The 14,626-nt window shown below is 43.8% G+C and overlaps 2 protein-coding genes and 1 long non-coding RNA gene across 5 annotated transcripts in view; 2 read left to right on the forward strand and 1 right to left on the reverse strand.

Moving 5' to 3' along the window:
• The window catches only part of LOC6572527 (dynein axonemal heavy chain 5), a 30,193-nt gene extending 17,019 nt beyond the window's left edge, over window positions 1-13,174 (forward strand). Inside the window, exons 22-36 of one of the 2 annotated variants that reach the window (XM_044007590.1) lie at window positions 61-646; window positions 702-935; window positions 1,006-1,077; window positions 1,592-4,275; window positions 4,336-4,584; window positions 4,640-6,377; window positions 6,432-6,584; window positions 6,644-6,936; window positions 7,147-7,639; window positions 8,409-8,598; window positions 8,693-8,849; window positions 10,555-10,650; window positions 10,849-10,905; window positions 11,556-11,688; window positions 12,870-13,174. In XM_044007590.1, the coding sequence (XP_043863525.1) occupies window positions 61-646; window positions 702-935; window positions 1,006-1,077; window positions 1,592-4,275; window positions 4,336-4,584; window positions 4,640-6,377; window positions 6,432-6,584; window positions 6,644-6,936; window positions 7,147-7,639; window positions 8,409-8,598; window positions 8,693-8,849; window positions 10,555-10,650; window positions 10,849-10,905; window positions 11,556-11,688; window positions 12,870-13,123 (7,389 nt within the window). In that variant the 3' untranslated portion in view covers window positions 13,124-13,174. The remainder of the gene's footprint in view (window positions 1-60; window positions 647-701; window positions 936-1,005; window positions 1,078-1,591; window positions 4,276-4,335; window positions 4,585-4,639; window positions 6,378-6,431; window positions 6,585-6,643; window positions 6,937-7,146; window positions 7,640-8,408; window positions 8,599-8,692; window positions 8,850-10,554; window positions 10,651-10,848; window positions 10,906-11,555; window positions 11,689-12,869) is intronic. The other variant, XM_044007592.1, reaches the window with a different exon arrangement.
• On the reverse strand, window positions 6,877-9,472 carry LOC122756860. Of its 2 annotated transcripts, none has more exons than XR_006356718.1 (3): window positions 8,898-9,472; window positions 8,399-8,839; window positions 6,877-6,946 (listed from the first exon to the last, which is right to left on the reverse strand). It is a non-coding gene; the product is annotated as an uncharacterized LOC122756860 (long non-coding RNA). The 2 variants fall into 2 exon arrangements; XR_006356717.1 differs by lacking the exon at window positions 6,877-6,946 and adding an exon at window positions 6,971-7,754 and having other exon boundaries at window positions 8,898-9,471.
• Window positions 9,727-10,510, forward strand: LOC26527469. The gene has a single exon (XM_015166467.3). It carries the CDS (start codon window positions 9,911-9,913, stop codon window positions 10,424-10,426), a length of 516 nt encoding a protein of 171 aa, XP_015021953.1. The 5' UTR covers window positions 9,727-9,910; the 3' UTR covers window positions 10,427-10,510.
• Window positions 13,175-14,626: the final 1,452 nt, after the last annotated feature.

Raw genomic sequence — 14,626 nt, forward strand, 5'->3', positions numbered from 1 at the left:
TCGGCTATAAGTAAAATGTTATAAAATCTAAACTTCATATTAAATCTACCACTCGAACAGACTCTCGAAAAGACCAACTACCCTGAATTGGAAGCAGCCATACTACAGCAAACGGAAGAGGCTAGTCTGGTCTACCATCCTCCATGGGTTCTAAAGCTAATACAGCTTTACGAGACGCAGAATGTGCGACACGGCATCATGACCCTAGGTCCGAGTGGGGCTGGCAAAAGTACCTGCATCCATACGCTAATGAAAGCCATGACCCAGATGGGCGATTATCATCGAGAGATGCGCATGAATCCGAAGGCTATAACAGCAGCTCAGATGTTCGGACGCCTCGATGTGGCAACGAATGACTGGACCGATGGCATCTTCTCGGCGCTGTGGCGCAAAACTCTAAAGCTGAAAGCTGGGGAGCACGTCTGGCTGGTGCTGGATGGTCCCGTGGACAGTATCTGGATAGAAAATTTGAACTCTGTGCTGGACGACAACAAGACCCTGACACTGGCCAATGGCGATCGACTGACCATGGCGCCCACGGTTAAGATCATTTTTGAGCCACACAACATTGATAATGCATCGCCGGCAACGGTTTCCCGTAATGGCATGGTTTACATGAGCTCCTCCGGCTTAGACTCGCGGCCTAGTAAGGATATTTAATGGCAATCATTTTCATCTATATTCACAGTCCCAAACCTTAGTTGTGCAGGCCTGGCTGAAAAATCGAGCTCCTGGCGAGAAGGCGATTTTCTCTCAACTCTTCGACCAGAACTTTGTCGAGGTCTATAACTGGGGTGCACAGAATGTGAAGCTACAAATGCCTGTGCTGCAGTGCAACATAGTGCAGCAGATGCTGTTTATATTGGAGGGACTGATCCCCACCAAAAAAGAGGATGAGCAGGCTGTGAGCTTGTCCAGCAAGGAGAGTCAAGATGGTAAGTTTAATACCGAAGCGAATTTAACCTATATAGCAGTTGTACCCATCCAAAACGATTCAATCATCAGCGGCCAAGCGCCTTGAGCAACAAAAACATAACGAAGAAGTGCGACGGCAATCAATTGGCAGTCAGATTGTCGGTAAAGTATACAAAATTCGTAATCTCCTTATAGATAAATGTAAAGTGTAAAACCTTTCTCGTAGAGCTAACATTCTAAAACCATAACTTATTGAAATTAATTTTTTGCTGATAAATCGCTTCTGTGTGTTTGTATTGAGCTGGAGCTGTAAAATCCATAATAATTCCTCTACTAAACCTAATTGCACCCAGTAAAATAGTCTATGTGTTTGTTCTGGGAAGGAAGCAAGCTTTTGTTAATGAAATCAAGCCTTGATTACGCTTGGAGTATATCTAGTATATCTAAAGTATTCAATATTAGACTCTTGTCTTATCGGGCACTGGATAATATTTGTAACAACTTGCTGTTCCTTCCCATCCTGTGTACGTCCAATGATGTAGTAGTCCCCATGTAAGCCTGTGTTCCCCACTGATTTCCTATAGTTTTGTACTAGATATATGTGTTTGTGTGTCTTTGTGTACCGAGTGGGATTTGTATATGTGGATATTGAGAGATCTTGGTTTTAATTTGACAGAAATTCCAGAGGAGAATGCCGTGGAGGAGAAGGAGGACACCTGTACGCCGGAGCATTTGCACCGCTTGTATGTATTCGCGCTGGCCTGGGGCCTGGGGGGTTATCTCTCGACTACAGATCGCGTTAAAATGAATCTGTTCGTTAAGGAAACGTTTCCGCAGTTGGACTACCCGAAGGGTAGCGCCCATGAGAATACAATATTTGACTTTTTCGTTTCTCCAACGGGCGTGTGGCAGTCGTGGAAGACGCTGGTCACGCCCTACATGTATCCGGAGCTTTCCACACCGGACTATTTAAGTATTCTGGTGCCCATTGTGGATAATGTGCGTATCGACTATCTGATCGGCACCATTGCCAATCAGGAGCGCGCCGTGATGGTCATCGGCGAACAGGGAACTGGCAAAACCGTCATCATGAAGAACTTCATGAAGAAAATGAACATTGAGACCTATATGGGAAGGTCATTCAATTTCTCATCGGCCACCAGTCCGTATCAGTTTCAGCGCACAATCGAAAGCTACGTGGAGAAGCGAGTTGGTGTTACGTTCGGACCACCCGGTGGTCGTAAGTTGATCGTCTTCATTGACGACATTAATTTGCCCGAGATCAATGAGTGGGGCGATCAGATAACCAACGAGATTGTGCGACAGTCGATGGACATGAAGGGCTTCTATAGCCTGGAGAAGCCGGGCGATTTCACCACCATTGTGGATGTACAATATGTGGCGGCCATGGGTCTGCCCGGCGGTGGACGCAATGACATCCCATCCCGTTTGAAGCGACAATTTTGTGTATTTAATTGCAATATTCCCGACAACGATTCCATTGATAAGATCTTCCGCGTTATCGGTGAGGGTCACTACAACGCCAAGCGCGGTTTTGTGCCCGAGGTTCGCAATCTGGTCAAGAAATTGATACTGGTGACACGGCATCTATGGCAGCGCACACGAGAAAAGCTATTGCCTACGCCAGCGAAATTCCACTACGTCTTTAGTTTGCGCGATCTGTCGCGCATCTGGCAGGGCATGGTTGGCACCTTATCCACAGTGATCACCGCGGAGAGCGTGCTCATGTCATTGTGGAAGCATGAGTGTACGCGTGTATTTGCCGATCGTTTTACCACATTCCAGGACAAGGAGTGGTTCGGCTCAGAGTTGGCAGCGCTAGTGCGCGAGGAGCTGGGTGAGTCCCATTCCCAAATGATAATACCGAATCCGGTATTTGTGGATTTCATGCGGGATGCCCCCGAGCCGACTGGCGAGGAGGGCGAGGACACTGATATGGAATTACCCAAGGTCTATGAACCGGTGAACTCTCATAACTCGTATGAAGCGCTACGCGAGCGTCTCGTTATGTTTCTCGCCCAATTCAATGAGATGGTGCGAGGCTCCGGAATGGATTTGGTTTTCTTCCCAGATGCAATGTTGCATTTGGTGAAGATCTCCCGCATCATTCGGCATCCGAGAGGCAACGTTATGCTAGTCGGGGTCGGAGGTTCTGGAAAACAGTCGCTGACGAAATTGGCATCCTTCATTGCCGGCTACAAGACATTCCAAATTGCGTTGACGCGTTCGTACAATGTGGCCAACTTTTTAGAGGACCTAAAGCTGCTCTATCGCACCTGCGGCGTTCAGGGCAAGGGCACAACCTTTCTCTTCACCGATATGGATATTAAAGAGGAAGGTTTCCTTGAGTATCTCAATAACATACTCTCGAGCGGCGTCATATCCAATCTCTTCTCGCGCGATGAGCAGGCCGAAATCGTGCAGGAATTGACGCCGGTCATGAAACGCGAGAATCAACGCAAAACAGCGACCCCGGAGAGTGTGATGGATTTCTTTTTGGCGCGCACCTGCACAAATTTGCACGTAGCTTTTTGTTTCTCACCTGTGGGAGAGACATTTAGATCGCGGGTGCAGCGCTTTCCCGCCTTGGTCTCCGGCTGCACCATCGATTGGCTGCATCCGTGGCCCAAGGACGCATTGGTCTCGGTTGCCAGACACTTTCTCAGCCACTTCGAGATTGAGTGTACACCGGCCGTTAAGGAAGAGCTGGTTAATGCGCTCGGCTCCATTCAGGACATTGTTGCGGAAACATCGCACGAATATTTCCAGCGTTTCCGTCGCGCCACTCACGTGACACCCAAGTCTTATCTGAACTTCATTGCCGGCTATAAGAACATTTACCAGCTCAAGCAGCAAGAGCTGCGAGATGGTGTGGAGAAGATGGATACGGGTTTGGAGAAACTGAAAGAGGCCTCCGCCTCGGTTGAGATTCTAAAAAAAGATCTGGTCGTCATGGAGGAAGAGCTAGTCGAAGCCTCCAAGAACGCCGAATCTGTGTTAGTCGAGGTCACTGAGCGTGCCATGCAAGCGGAGATAGTCAAGAATCAGGTGCTCATCGTCAAGGACAAGGCGGAGGCTCTCGTTGCCTGCATTGCCAACGAGAAGGCCTTGGCCGAGGAGAAGCTTGAGGCAGCGAAGCCTGCCTTAGAGGAGGCTGAGAATGCGCTGAATACCATCAAGCCAGCTCACATAGCCACCGTGCGTAAGTTAGGTCGTCCGCCGCATCTTATAATGCGCATCATGGACTGCGTGCTCATCCTGTTTAAACGCAAACTGCACCCCTGTATACCCGACTCGGGCACACCGTGTCCGAAACCCTCCTGGCAGGAGTCCCTAAAGGTCAGTCAGTTCTGCTTGTCCACTAATTTCCACTCCAGGCTATTCTCTGATTGCATCTAGATGATGGCCAGTGCCACGTTTCTGCTGCAACTGCAAAACTACCCAAAGGATACCATTAACGATGAGATGATAGATCTGCTACAGCCCTACTTCCGCATGGAGGACTATAACATGGACATGGCAAGACGTGTGTGCGGAGACGTTGCGGGTCTGCTCTCCTGGACCAAGGCAATGGGCTTCTTCCACAGCGTCAACAAGGAAGTGCTGCCCCTGAAGGCAAATCTCACGCTTCAGGAGGCGCGCCTTAAGGTACTTTAGGTAAACGAAAAGCTAGAGCTCGTAATTCGTAAATACTTTACCACAGCTTGCCATGGACGATCTGGCTGGAGCCGAAGAGCAGCTGCGGGAGCGCGAGGAGGCGCTACAGGCGGTCAAGGATCAGTACGACAAAGCCGTAGGCGAGAAGCAACGCCTCATGGATGCAGCCAATGTCTGTCTGCGCAAGATGACGGCAGCTACGGCGCTCATCAATGGCCTGTCGGATGAGAAGCATCGCTGGACCAACCAGAGCAAAGAATTCAAAATACAGCTGGGCAAGTTGGTGGGCGACGTGCTCTTAGCCACCGGATTTCTATCCTATTGCGGGCCGTATAATCAGGAATTTCGAGCTAATCTGATCAGGACGTGGATGGGCATACTCAAGCAGAAAAGCATTCCGTTTACCACAGGCCTCAACATCATCAATATGCTGGTGGACTCCTCGACGGTATCCGAGTGGACGCTCCAGGGTCTGCCCAATGATGATTTATCCGTGCAGAATGCGCTCATTGCGACCAAGTCGAGTAGCTATCCGCTGTTGGTGGATCCTCAGACACAGGGCAAGATCTGGATCAAGTGCAAGGAGGATCGCAATGAACTTCAGATAACCTCGCTGAATCACAAATACTTTCGCACACACCTGGAGGACTCGTTATCCCTGGGCAGACCGTTGCTTATAGAGGATGTGGGCATCGATCTGGATCCGGTCATCGACAATGTGCTAGAGAAGAACTTCATCAAGTCTGGCAGCATTGAAAAGGTGTTGGTGGGCGATAAGGAGTGCGATGTGATGCCTGGCTTCATGCTCTACATAACCACCAAGCTGCCCAATCCGGCCTTCAGTCCAGAGGTCAGCGCCAAGACATCAATCATCGATTTTACCGTAACCATGCGTGGCCTGGAAGATCAGCTGCTGGGACGCGTCATCCTAATGGAGAAATCCGACTTGGAAGCCGAGCGCGTGGCTCTCTTTGAGACGGTCATGCAAAATCAGCGCAACATGAAGGAGCTCGAAGCGAACCTCTTACTGCGCCTGAGCTCCTCGCAAGGCTCCCTAGTGGACGATGAGGCGCTCATCGAGGTGCTGCGTGTGACCAAAACCACGGCAGAGGAGGTCAACCAGAAGCTAAAGATCTCCGAGGTAACCGAACGCAAGATAATGAAGGCACGCGAGGAGTTCCGAGCGGTGGCCAAACGGGGCTCCATTCTGTACTTCCTCATTGTCGAGATGAGCAATGTGAATGCCATGTACCAGAACTCCCTCAAGCAGTTCCTCGTCATTTTCAACAACTCCATCACGAAGTCAACCAAGTCGAGCGTCACCGAGGAGCGCATTAACATTATCCTGCGTTACCTCACCTACGAGGTCTACAAGTTTACCAATCGCAGTCTGTACGAGCGGCACAAGCAGCTCTTCACCCTGATGCTGGCCATCAAGATTGACTACCACAATGGGAATATCAGCCATGAAGAGTTCTTAACGTTCATAAAAGGTGGTGCTTCGCTTGATTTGAACGCTGTGACGCCCAAGCCGTTCCGCTGGATATTGGACATTACCTGGCTGAATCTGGTGGAGATTAGCAAGCTGGAGACCTTCTCGACAGTGCTGCAGATCATCGAGCTGAACGAACGCGACTGGCGCAGTTGGTATGAGTGTGAGAAGCCGGAGAACGAGGAAATACCCTGCGGCTATAACTCCGTACTAGATAGCTTCCGCAAGCTGTTGCTAATACGGTCCTGGTGCCCGGACCGCACAATATCCCAGGCTAAGAAATATATAGAGGGTGAGCTTGAATGGTAATTGTAATGCAGGCAGTTCTAATTCTTGGTCACTACAGAATCTTTGGGGCCTGAGTACAGTGAGATGCAAATCCTGGATTTGGAGGCAACCTGGGCTGAATCCGAGCCACGTACGCCATTCGTCTGCCTGCTGTCCATTGGCTCAGATCCAACGACCCAAATCGGTGCATTGGCCAAGCAGAAGGGCATTAGTATGTGGGATAGGGCATTCCATTAAACCTTTTCACTTTATGCTTCTCTCTCTCACCAGCTCTCAAGTGCGTTTCCATGGGTCAGGGCCAGGAGTATCATGCCCGCAAAATGATCATGGAGTCGATGGCCCATGGCGGCTGGGTGTTGCTGCAAAATGTGCATCTATCGCTGCCCTTCTGCTCGGAGGTCATCGATATGCTGGTGGAGACGGAACACATTGATGACACCTTCCGCATGTGGGTCACGACAGAGCCGCACTCCGAATTTCCCATTGGCCTGCTCCAGATGGCGCTCAAGTTTACCAATGAGCCCCCACAGGGCATTCGAGCCAGTCTGAAGCGCAGCTATCAGGTGGGTGTGTCTGATAACACAGAAAAAAACTCTATTACATTTTATAAAATATTTTTATGACTAGAACATTTATAGCACAATTCTAAATCGCAATTTTATCTCTATCTATATATAAAATTTTCAGTTATTTATAAATATAGTATTGTTTTGCCTAAGGAATTTCTAAGAGTGTATTCAGTTAACTCCTTTCCTCTCATTTTTCTTTCGCAGTCGTTTACACAGGACTTTTTGGACTACACCTCAGCCACCCAGTGGCCCTCTCTGCTGTATACCGTTGCCTTTCTGCACACCATTGTCCAGGAGCGGCGCAAATTCGGCCCGCTCGGCTGGAATATACCCTATGAATTCAATCAGGCGGACTTTGCAGCCAGCGTACAGTTCATACAGAACCATTTGGACGAAATGGATCCCAAGAAGGGCGTCTCGTGGCAAACGCTGGTCTACATGATTGGCGAGGTGCAGTATGGTGGCCGAGTCACAGATGATTTCGACAAGCGCCTGCTGACCACGTTCACCTCAGTGTGGTTCTGCGAGCAGCTGCTGTCCAACACCTTTGAGTTCTACAAGGGCTACAAGGTGCCCAATACGAAGAGCCTGCAGGGTTTCATCGATTACATCAATAGTCTGCCCGCCTACGACACGCCCGAGGTGTTTGGATTACATTCAAATGCTGACATCACGTACCAGATTAACTCGGCCAAAGGTGAGCTTAAATTTAATTTTCTTCTCGGTTTTGGTTTTGGTTTTTCGATTATTTGCCGTTTCGCTCACATGAAACAATTGTTGAATTTCTGTGTCCAGGTCAATGACACAGCTCACTGAAGGACGAACAAATTGAAATGTTTTTTGGGGAATAGAAAATGAAATGAATGCGCTTTGCTATCTATTTAATTATATTTCAATATACATATAGGTGTGATGTTTCTGAATCTTGAATTGTGAAGAACTAAAATAAAATAGAAACTGGATATAGTAATATAATACTATACTGATATTGTGCTCAGGGTATTCTCTAGTCGAACACTCGATATATATGGCTCGTTCCTTTTATTTAACCATTTACATCTGAAGGCCTATTAATTAGCCGTATGACGTCAGAGCTTTATAAGCCAGTCAATAAATAAGATAAATGCTTCTGATTTAATACACAATTTGCATTTGAGCATGACTGTGTGTGCGTGTGTATGTGTATGTGTGTATGGTGTTGGCTGTGACCAACCAATAAATGAATTATATACGTTTTAGTTGCGGTTTTTGTGGCTGATTCTATTTCTGGAGCCCGAATGGTGTAACCAATCGGCAACCACGAATTTGCATAAGCGACAAACAGGCGACGCTTTGTACGTATATTTTGTGTACAGGGTATATACCTACCTAACCTATATGGATAGGTGCATTTTAAATAGCAAATAGCTGATTTTACAGAGTATTACAGAGTCTATAACTGCATCTTTTCACTTACCACTTTGCAGGCATACTTGACACCATCCTGAGTGTCCAGCCCAAAGAGGGCGGCGGGGGAGGCGGCGAGACCCGTGAGAGTATCGTCTATCAACTGGCCGAGGATATGCTGCGCAAGCTACCCGCCCAGTACAATGCGTACGAGGTGCGTGAGAATCTGACACGCATGGGCATCCTGCTGCCAATGAACATCTTTCTCAGGTGAATCAACGATGCCCGTGAAGGGGAGGAGGCGGTGGTGGCAGTGGTCTCCGCCTAGACTCGGTGTGATTAACCTATTTGTATACGTTTTTAGGCAGGAAATCGATCGCATGCAACGCGTCATCAAACGTGTCCACACGTGCCTCTGCGATCTGAAGCTGGCCATTGATGGTACTATTGTGATGAGTCCGGCACTGAAGGAGTCGCTGGACGCCATGTACGATGCCCGCATCCCGGAGACCTGGATGAAGGTGAGCGTGTGCATGTCTGCGTGTGAAATTAGAGCAGATTTTACGCACTAGCATTTGCTTTGCCCTTAACTGTGGCAATTTTTATGGTCTCTTAGGTGCTGGCCTCTTTATGTACGTACGAACGGGTCCCCCACAGCGAAACGTGGCCTAAAGTAATCTCAGCCCACCTTGGTTTTGCTTTTCTCCTTCCCTAGTATTTTTATTTTTTGTCTCACGAGATTTTTATCGGCCCACAAACACAAATTTGGTCCCAAAACTGGGCTGCTTTTATATAGTATGCTTATGTATTACATATATATTTATATATAAGTATGTATATAAAGAACCTCTGCTGGCTGGGAATGCCAAATTGTTGGCGCCTTTTCAATTGCCGCTTATAAAAGTTTGATTGATTTTGAGGGCTGGGATTCGGGTATGCAAAATTTATGCGTGTAAACGTTTGACGGCCCAGCGCACCTTCTTTAATTGACACGCGGGCCAAGACAAGGGCAGACGATGAGTTTATTTTTATTTTCGTTCAGTTTTATTTTTGGGGTATGAATAATAAGTATTGGCCAACTCAATTGGGTGTTTGAAATAAAACAGATAAGTTCCGCTATTTTTTATGATAGTCATGCAAGATCATTAACGATTTATCTTGCGGATTGTCTCTTCGAAATATCGAATTTATGTCAATTTATGATGTAGAAATTATTTAAAGAGTTTTTGCAGGTACAATATTTATTTATTTTATTCACTGATAGAATTACATCGCTTTCAAAATGAAATACGATTTCTAATCACTTTATAGTTGAAATTCATTCTAAAATTCAATGTACTTGTTAAATTTTAAGCAAATACTTGGATTATCAAATGACAAACGAAAAGCAAGCGTTGTATTACAGCTGACAACAAAAAACACTCGAACGGCATCAACATCACACAACACACACATTATAACAAATTCATACACAACTCGGGAAAGAACAGTTAAAAAAAAAAAAGAAAACGACTTACATAAGCGCACTTAAGACATTGATATATTCATAAGAATATATAAGAAGAAGACTCGATTGGCAATCATGTTGAGGAGTTCACCTCCTAAGGCTACATTCAAGGCGCAAAAAAGTCTAGGCTTTGACTCCAGCAATGTGAATGAAACTTCTCACATTCCATTGGAGGTGCGCGATTATGGATTTGTTAAAGTTACAAATGCAGGCACTCCGTATATTAAGAAAGACTCTCCAATTGACTCGAAATTGTTGATGGATCGTCTCAAATACACTCAAGGGAAAATGAATAGCAATATTGCTTTCGGGTTGGCCATGTCCTCGAGTGACAATGGGGATGATGTTTCTGACGAACTAATTATGGGTCAGCCGAAGCAGGAGATGACGTTTGAAATGAAACGAAAGCTGTTCCATATGGCTGAATTTACAATAACGAAAGGCAAGAAGATTAGCGATATGCACCATGCACGGAATGAGAGTAATCTGCCCAAGCATTCTACCCGGGAATCTCAGCTGAAAGCATTGAAAGACATGGAGGACTTCTGTCATGCTATGAACATTAAGATAAGCAAAGGCTTCGGTCATTAGATACCATACATGTTAGCACGTTAACGCATTATGCCAAATTTATAATCTTATAACCTTAGTCAATAAAGTCCTGCAAGCTCAATACTTTCTTAATGTGTGCCAATGTCAATGTCACTTTTATTCTTTAGATATCCTGGGAGTCTACAACGCTCGGCTTTTGGTACACTGAGCTGCTGGAGCGCAATGCCCAATTTCGTACCTGGATTTCGACGGATCGTCCAAGGGTAAGCACCTCTTACTCTCGTATTCGCCTGTCAACCTGTCCCAGACGCTTGACATAAGCCAACAAAAAAAAAAAAAAAAAAAAAAAATACCTTGGCAGGCAGACACGCTAATTGCTTAATACATTCTGCTGAAACGCCCATTTTATTATCGCTTTAACTCTTTCGTTACATTTTGCGTAAATTTGTCAACATAAAAAGGTGTTCTGGATGACGGGCTTCTTTAATCCACAAGGCTTCCTGACCGCCATGCGGCAGGTGAGTATTTGTTATGCCAACGGAATTAGAGAAAACTCTTGAATAACAACCAAGTGAAAATTGTATATATCTCAAAGTGAGTTTAGAGATCTGGGTTAGATTTTCTCTTAAGCTGGATTATAAACTGTCTCTCGTCGCTGGGAATTATTCTGAATAATTAACGCATACGTTGTTAAATAGTGTGTTACCCAAGGGAAATGATAAAAATTTCATTATAAAAACGTATTTTAGATATTTAATAGATGTCCATTTTGTAGTACCCTGTAAGGGATTTTGAGTATGAATCGGCTTTCGATTATGAATGTATACAAAATTATGCAATTCTAAGGAAGATATAAAAGAAGTTGACTAACTTAACTTAAGTACAGATACCAATTATATAATACTTATAATACTATATCAGACGTGCATTTTGTAAACTATGATTACCAACAACTATAAATACCCAACATTCCCATCATAACAATATTATTTTTCTAGCAATTTATTGACATTTTATATACATATGTTAAGATATTCACACATTCGTTCAATTATTTGAATTTCTCTTGCAACCATTTGTGGTGCTTATCGAACTGTTTCTACTGCTGCTGCTGCTCCTGCTGCTCTGGCATTGCGTATACGTCGCGTGTGATGGCTGAAATTGTCAGGAGGTAACACGAGCGCACAAAGGTTGGGCCCTCGACTCTGTTGTGCTGCAGAATCAAATAACGCGCTACAACAAGGAGGACATTACCGAGTATCCCACAGAGGGTGTATACGTGCATGGACTGTTTCTAGAAGGTAAGTACATGAGCCGGTGCCAGTACTGCCTGCCCTACCTCAACTTCTTTCAACTCAAGTGCTAGACCGCTGCCAATTGCTAGTTCGCATTCAGTGTCTCCTTTATATTTGTATATATTGCATATAATGTAACCGCAATTGCCATATTCAGATGTTTTCCTTACTCCTTAGTCCTTGCTCGTTGGTCTAGGTTCATGCCCCTTTGTTGACCCAACAAAGTGGACCTGGCTTGTTTGTGCGGTTTCTCTTTTTTCTCCCCTGCACCCGCCTACCTCTGTGTGATAATTTGAACGTTAAAGGCATAATTTGCATGTGGTGTGCTCCATCCTGCAGATCTTTGTTGTGGTCAGCTCTTGATTAGCTGTGGGAATGGAACACCAGCATTCGTGGAAGCTCCAAGTGCGCAGCTAAACGAAACTGTTTTGCATATTTGTCACATATTTTATATATAATATTTAAAATATGCCAAATTTGCCTTTTTATTTATTTTTGTCAAAAGGTTTTTGTGGTCTATACATAATTTCCCTCCACACTGATATATTTATTTAAAAATTTAAATATGTAATAATCTTTATATATTGAATAAATATTGTTAAGCTACATAATAATAATATTCATCAATCAATAGCCTTTCTGATGTGGTTACTGAAAACTTCTTGAGCTCACATATTTTGTATTCAATGGATTTGCCTGCTTTATACCTTCAATTGCTTTTCATTGTTATCTGAGGAGATAGATAAGTGCCAACGAGCGCGTCTCTAACGGCTGCTACGTGACGCAATAACCCAATTTCGAATATGGCAATAGAAAGGGAATGCATTCAAAGAGAAAGTCAACAAGACGCCAAGTGCAGCGTACAAATTAAATTACGTATACGCAGCGTGCCACACCTAAATTTGGACTTTTACTTATATATTCATGGAGAAAAGTTAGCTCGGTATAGGATGTGGACCAGGTGAAGCCATTTCTCTTGGGGGCTTCTATAGGCTTTGTGTCTGTCTATTAAAAGACGATAAGTTTGGCCCCCAGCTAATAAAAAGAAAATCAACATGCGTGGGCCCTAGCACATGTGCTGCGAGTGTAAGCTAAGTTTATGGGATGAACATATTTACATTGTCACAATTAGGTGGAATTTGTAGGCATGGCTTAAAGTTTAGCTTCTTACTTGATTTTTATTGCAGGTGCTTCGCTGGATCGCCGCAGCGGCAAGCTGATTGAGTCCAAAATGAAGGTGCTCTATGAACAAATGCCGGTTATCTACATATACGCCATCAACACGACTGCCGGCAAGGATCCCAAGCTGTACGAGTGTCCGATCTACAGGAAACCACAGCGCACAGACCTCAAGTACGTGGGCTCCATTGATTTTGAGACGGACTTCAATCCAAAGCACTGGACACTGCGCGGCGTAGCGCTGCTCTGTGACATTAAATAAATATGGAGTGGAACAACAACATGGACAACAAAATACACACACACCCATACATCCACTTGTTATTGTTTGCTTGGCTGTCAACTATTTTGTACGCGCTGCTTGGCCCTCGCAATGGCCCTCTGATAATTATCGTCTTCGGGAGTCCTGTTCTCGAAGGGGGCCAAGCCGCCTCTGTCTGTGGAGCGTCTCGTATAGTGCGTCAGAGATACTACAAGTTTATTAATTATATCCTCGAGTCATTCAAGTGGCGGCTCCCAGCGCACGTGCATCGTACACCATAATTAGCTGTTTGAACCATGTATAGAATTTCACTTAAGTGCGTTGTCCTCCGAAAATAAAATGTTCCTTGACTTATCTAGTAAATTTAAAATGAGCTTTTATTTTGGGAATGTCGCGGGCGAATAATCAACTTCTAACGAAACGACTTTTCTCAACTAACAATTTTTATATATGAATATTCCCTAGAGTTTGATAAAATATCAAGACTTTTGGAGTTGAATGCCATTTCAATATTTTTGTATTTTTTATTCATTGTTTTCATTAAAATAAATACATACAAGTGTAATCCATGTAATATATATATTTAAATATAATATTGAATATCGAATCATCTGATTCCATTTTTTGTTACTTTGATTCAGCTTTATTTATGAGAAAATCATTTATTTACATAGAGAAAATCAAATTGTTTCACATCGAATTCATTAATATACATAAGTTGTTTGTGTATGCAAGTGTATATGTATGTGTATTGATTCGTTCCATTGACAACGCATAGATTGTACATTTATATAGTATATCATGCATTTGTAGATAGTTAAATTGAATTAATTCGGGTAGGGTTGAGTAGCTCATCTACATTAAAATCGTTAGTCATATTTATATGATTTGCAACCATTTGTTTCTCTTCAATAAGTTTCCTAATTCTGCAATAATTTTCATATAGCTACAAAATATGTAAGAATGTAGACTGAACTGATATATGTTTGCTTCACTGCTCGTTACTTTTAGCTGAGCCAGTAAGTTTTCAGTGTCTGAGACTCTTAAATGATTTACATTATTGGAATGTCTTGAAAATTGTATACTATAAATATTTTGAGCATCTGAACTTGTTTATACGGGGAGGACGATATTTTTTTTTATTCATGAAAATAAATGTGAAAGAACTGATAACAAATTAGCATTCCGCCCGCGGATGATTTTTAACTATTTGATAATTTATATAAAGCTTAGCAAATAATTAGCAAAAATAATAAATTAATTAATTGATTGAAAATGGTGAAATATTGAATTAAAATTTGAAGCTTGCATGCACACATACATCATATAGCGATTTAGGTACATATGTATGTATACATATATACATATATATGAAGCGTGCATATTTCACTCTAAAAGATTTGCTTTTAAAAACTACACGTGTTTTAATTTTTGTATTTTTTATTAAACAACATTTTTCTGGCTTTTAACCAAATTCATATACATATACATATATATATATAT

Source organism: Drosophila mojavensis, unplaced genomic scaffold (genome assembly GCF_018153725.1).
Source record: "Drosophila mojavensis isolate 15081-1352.22 unplaced genomic scaffold, ASM1815372v1 contig_19, whole genome shotgun sequence".
NCBI classification, from domain to species: domain Eukaryota; kingdom Metazoa; phylum Arthropoda; class Insecta; order Diptera; family Drosophilidae; genus Drosophila; species Drosophila mojavensis.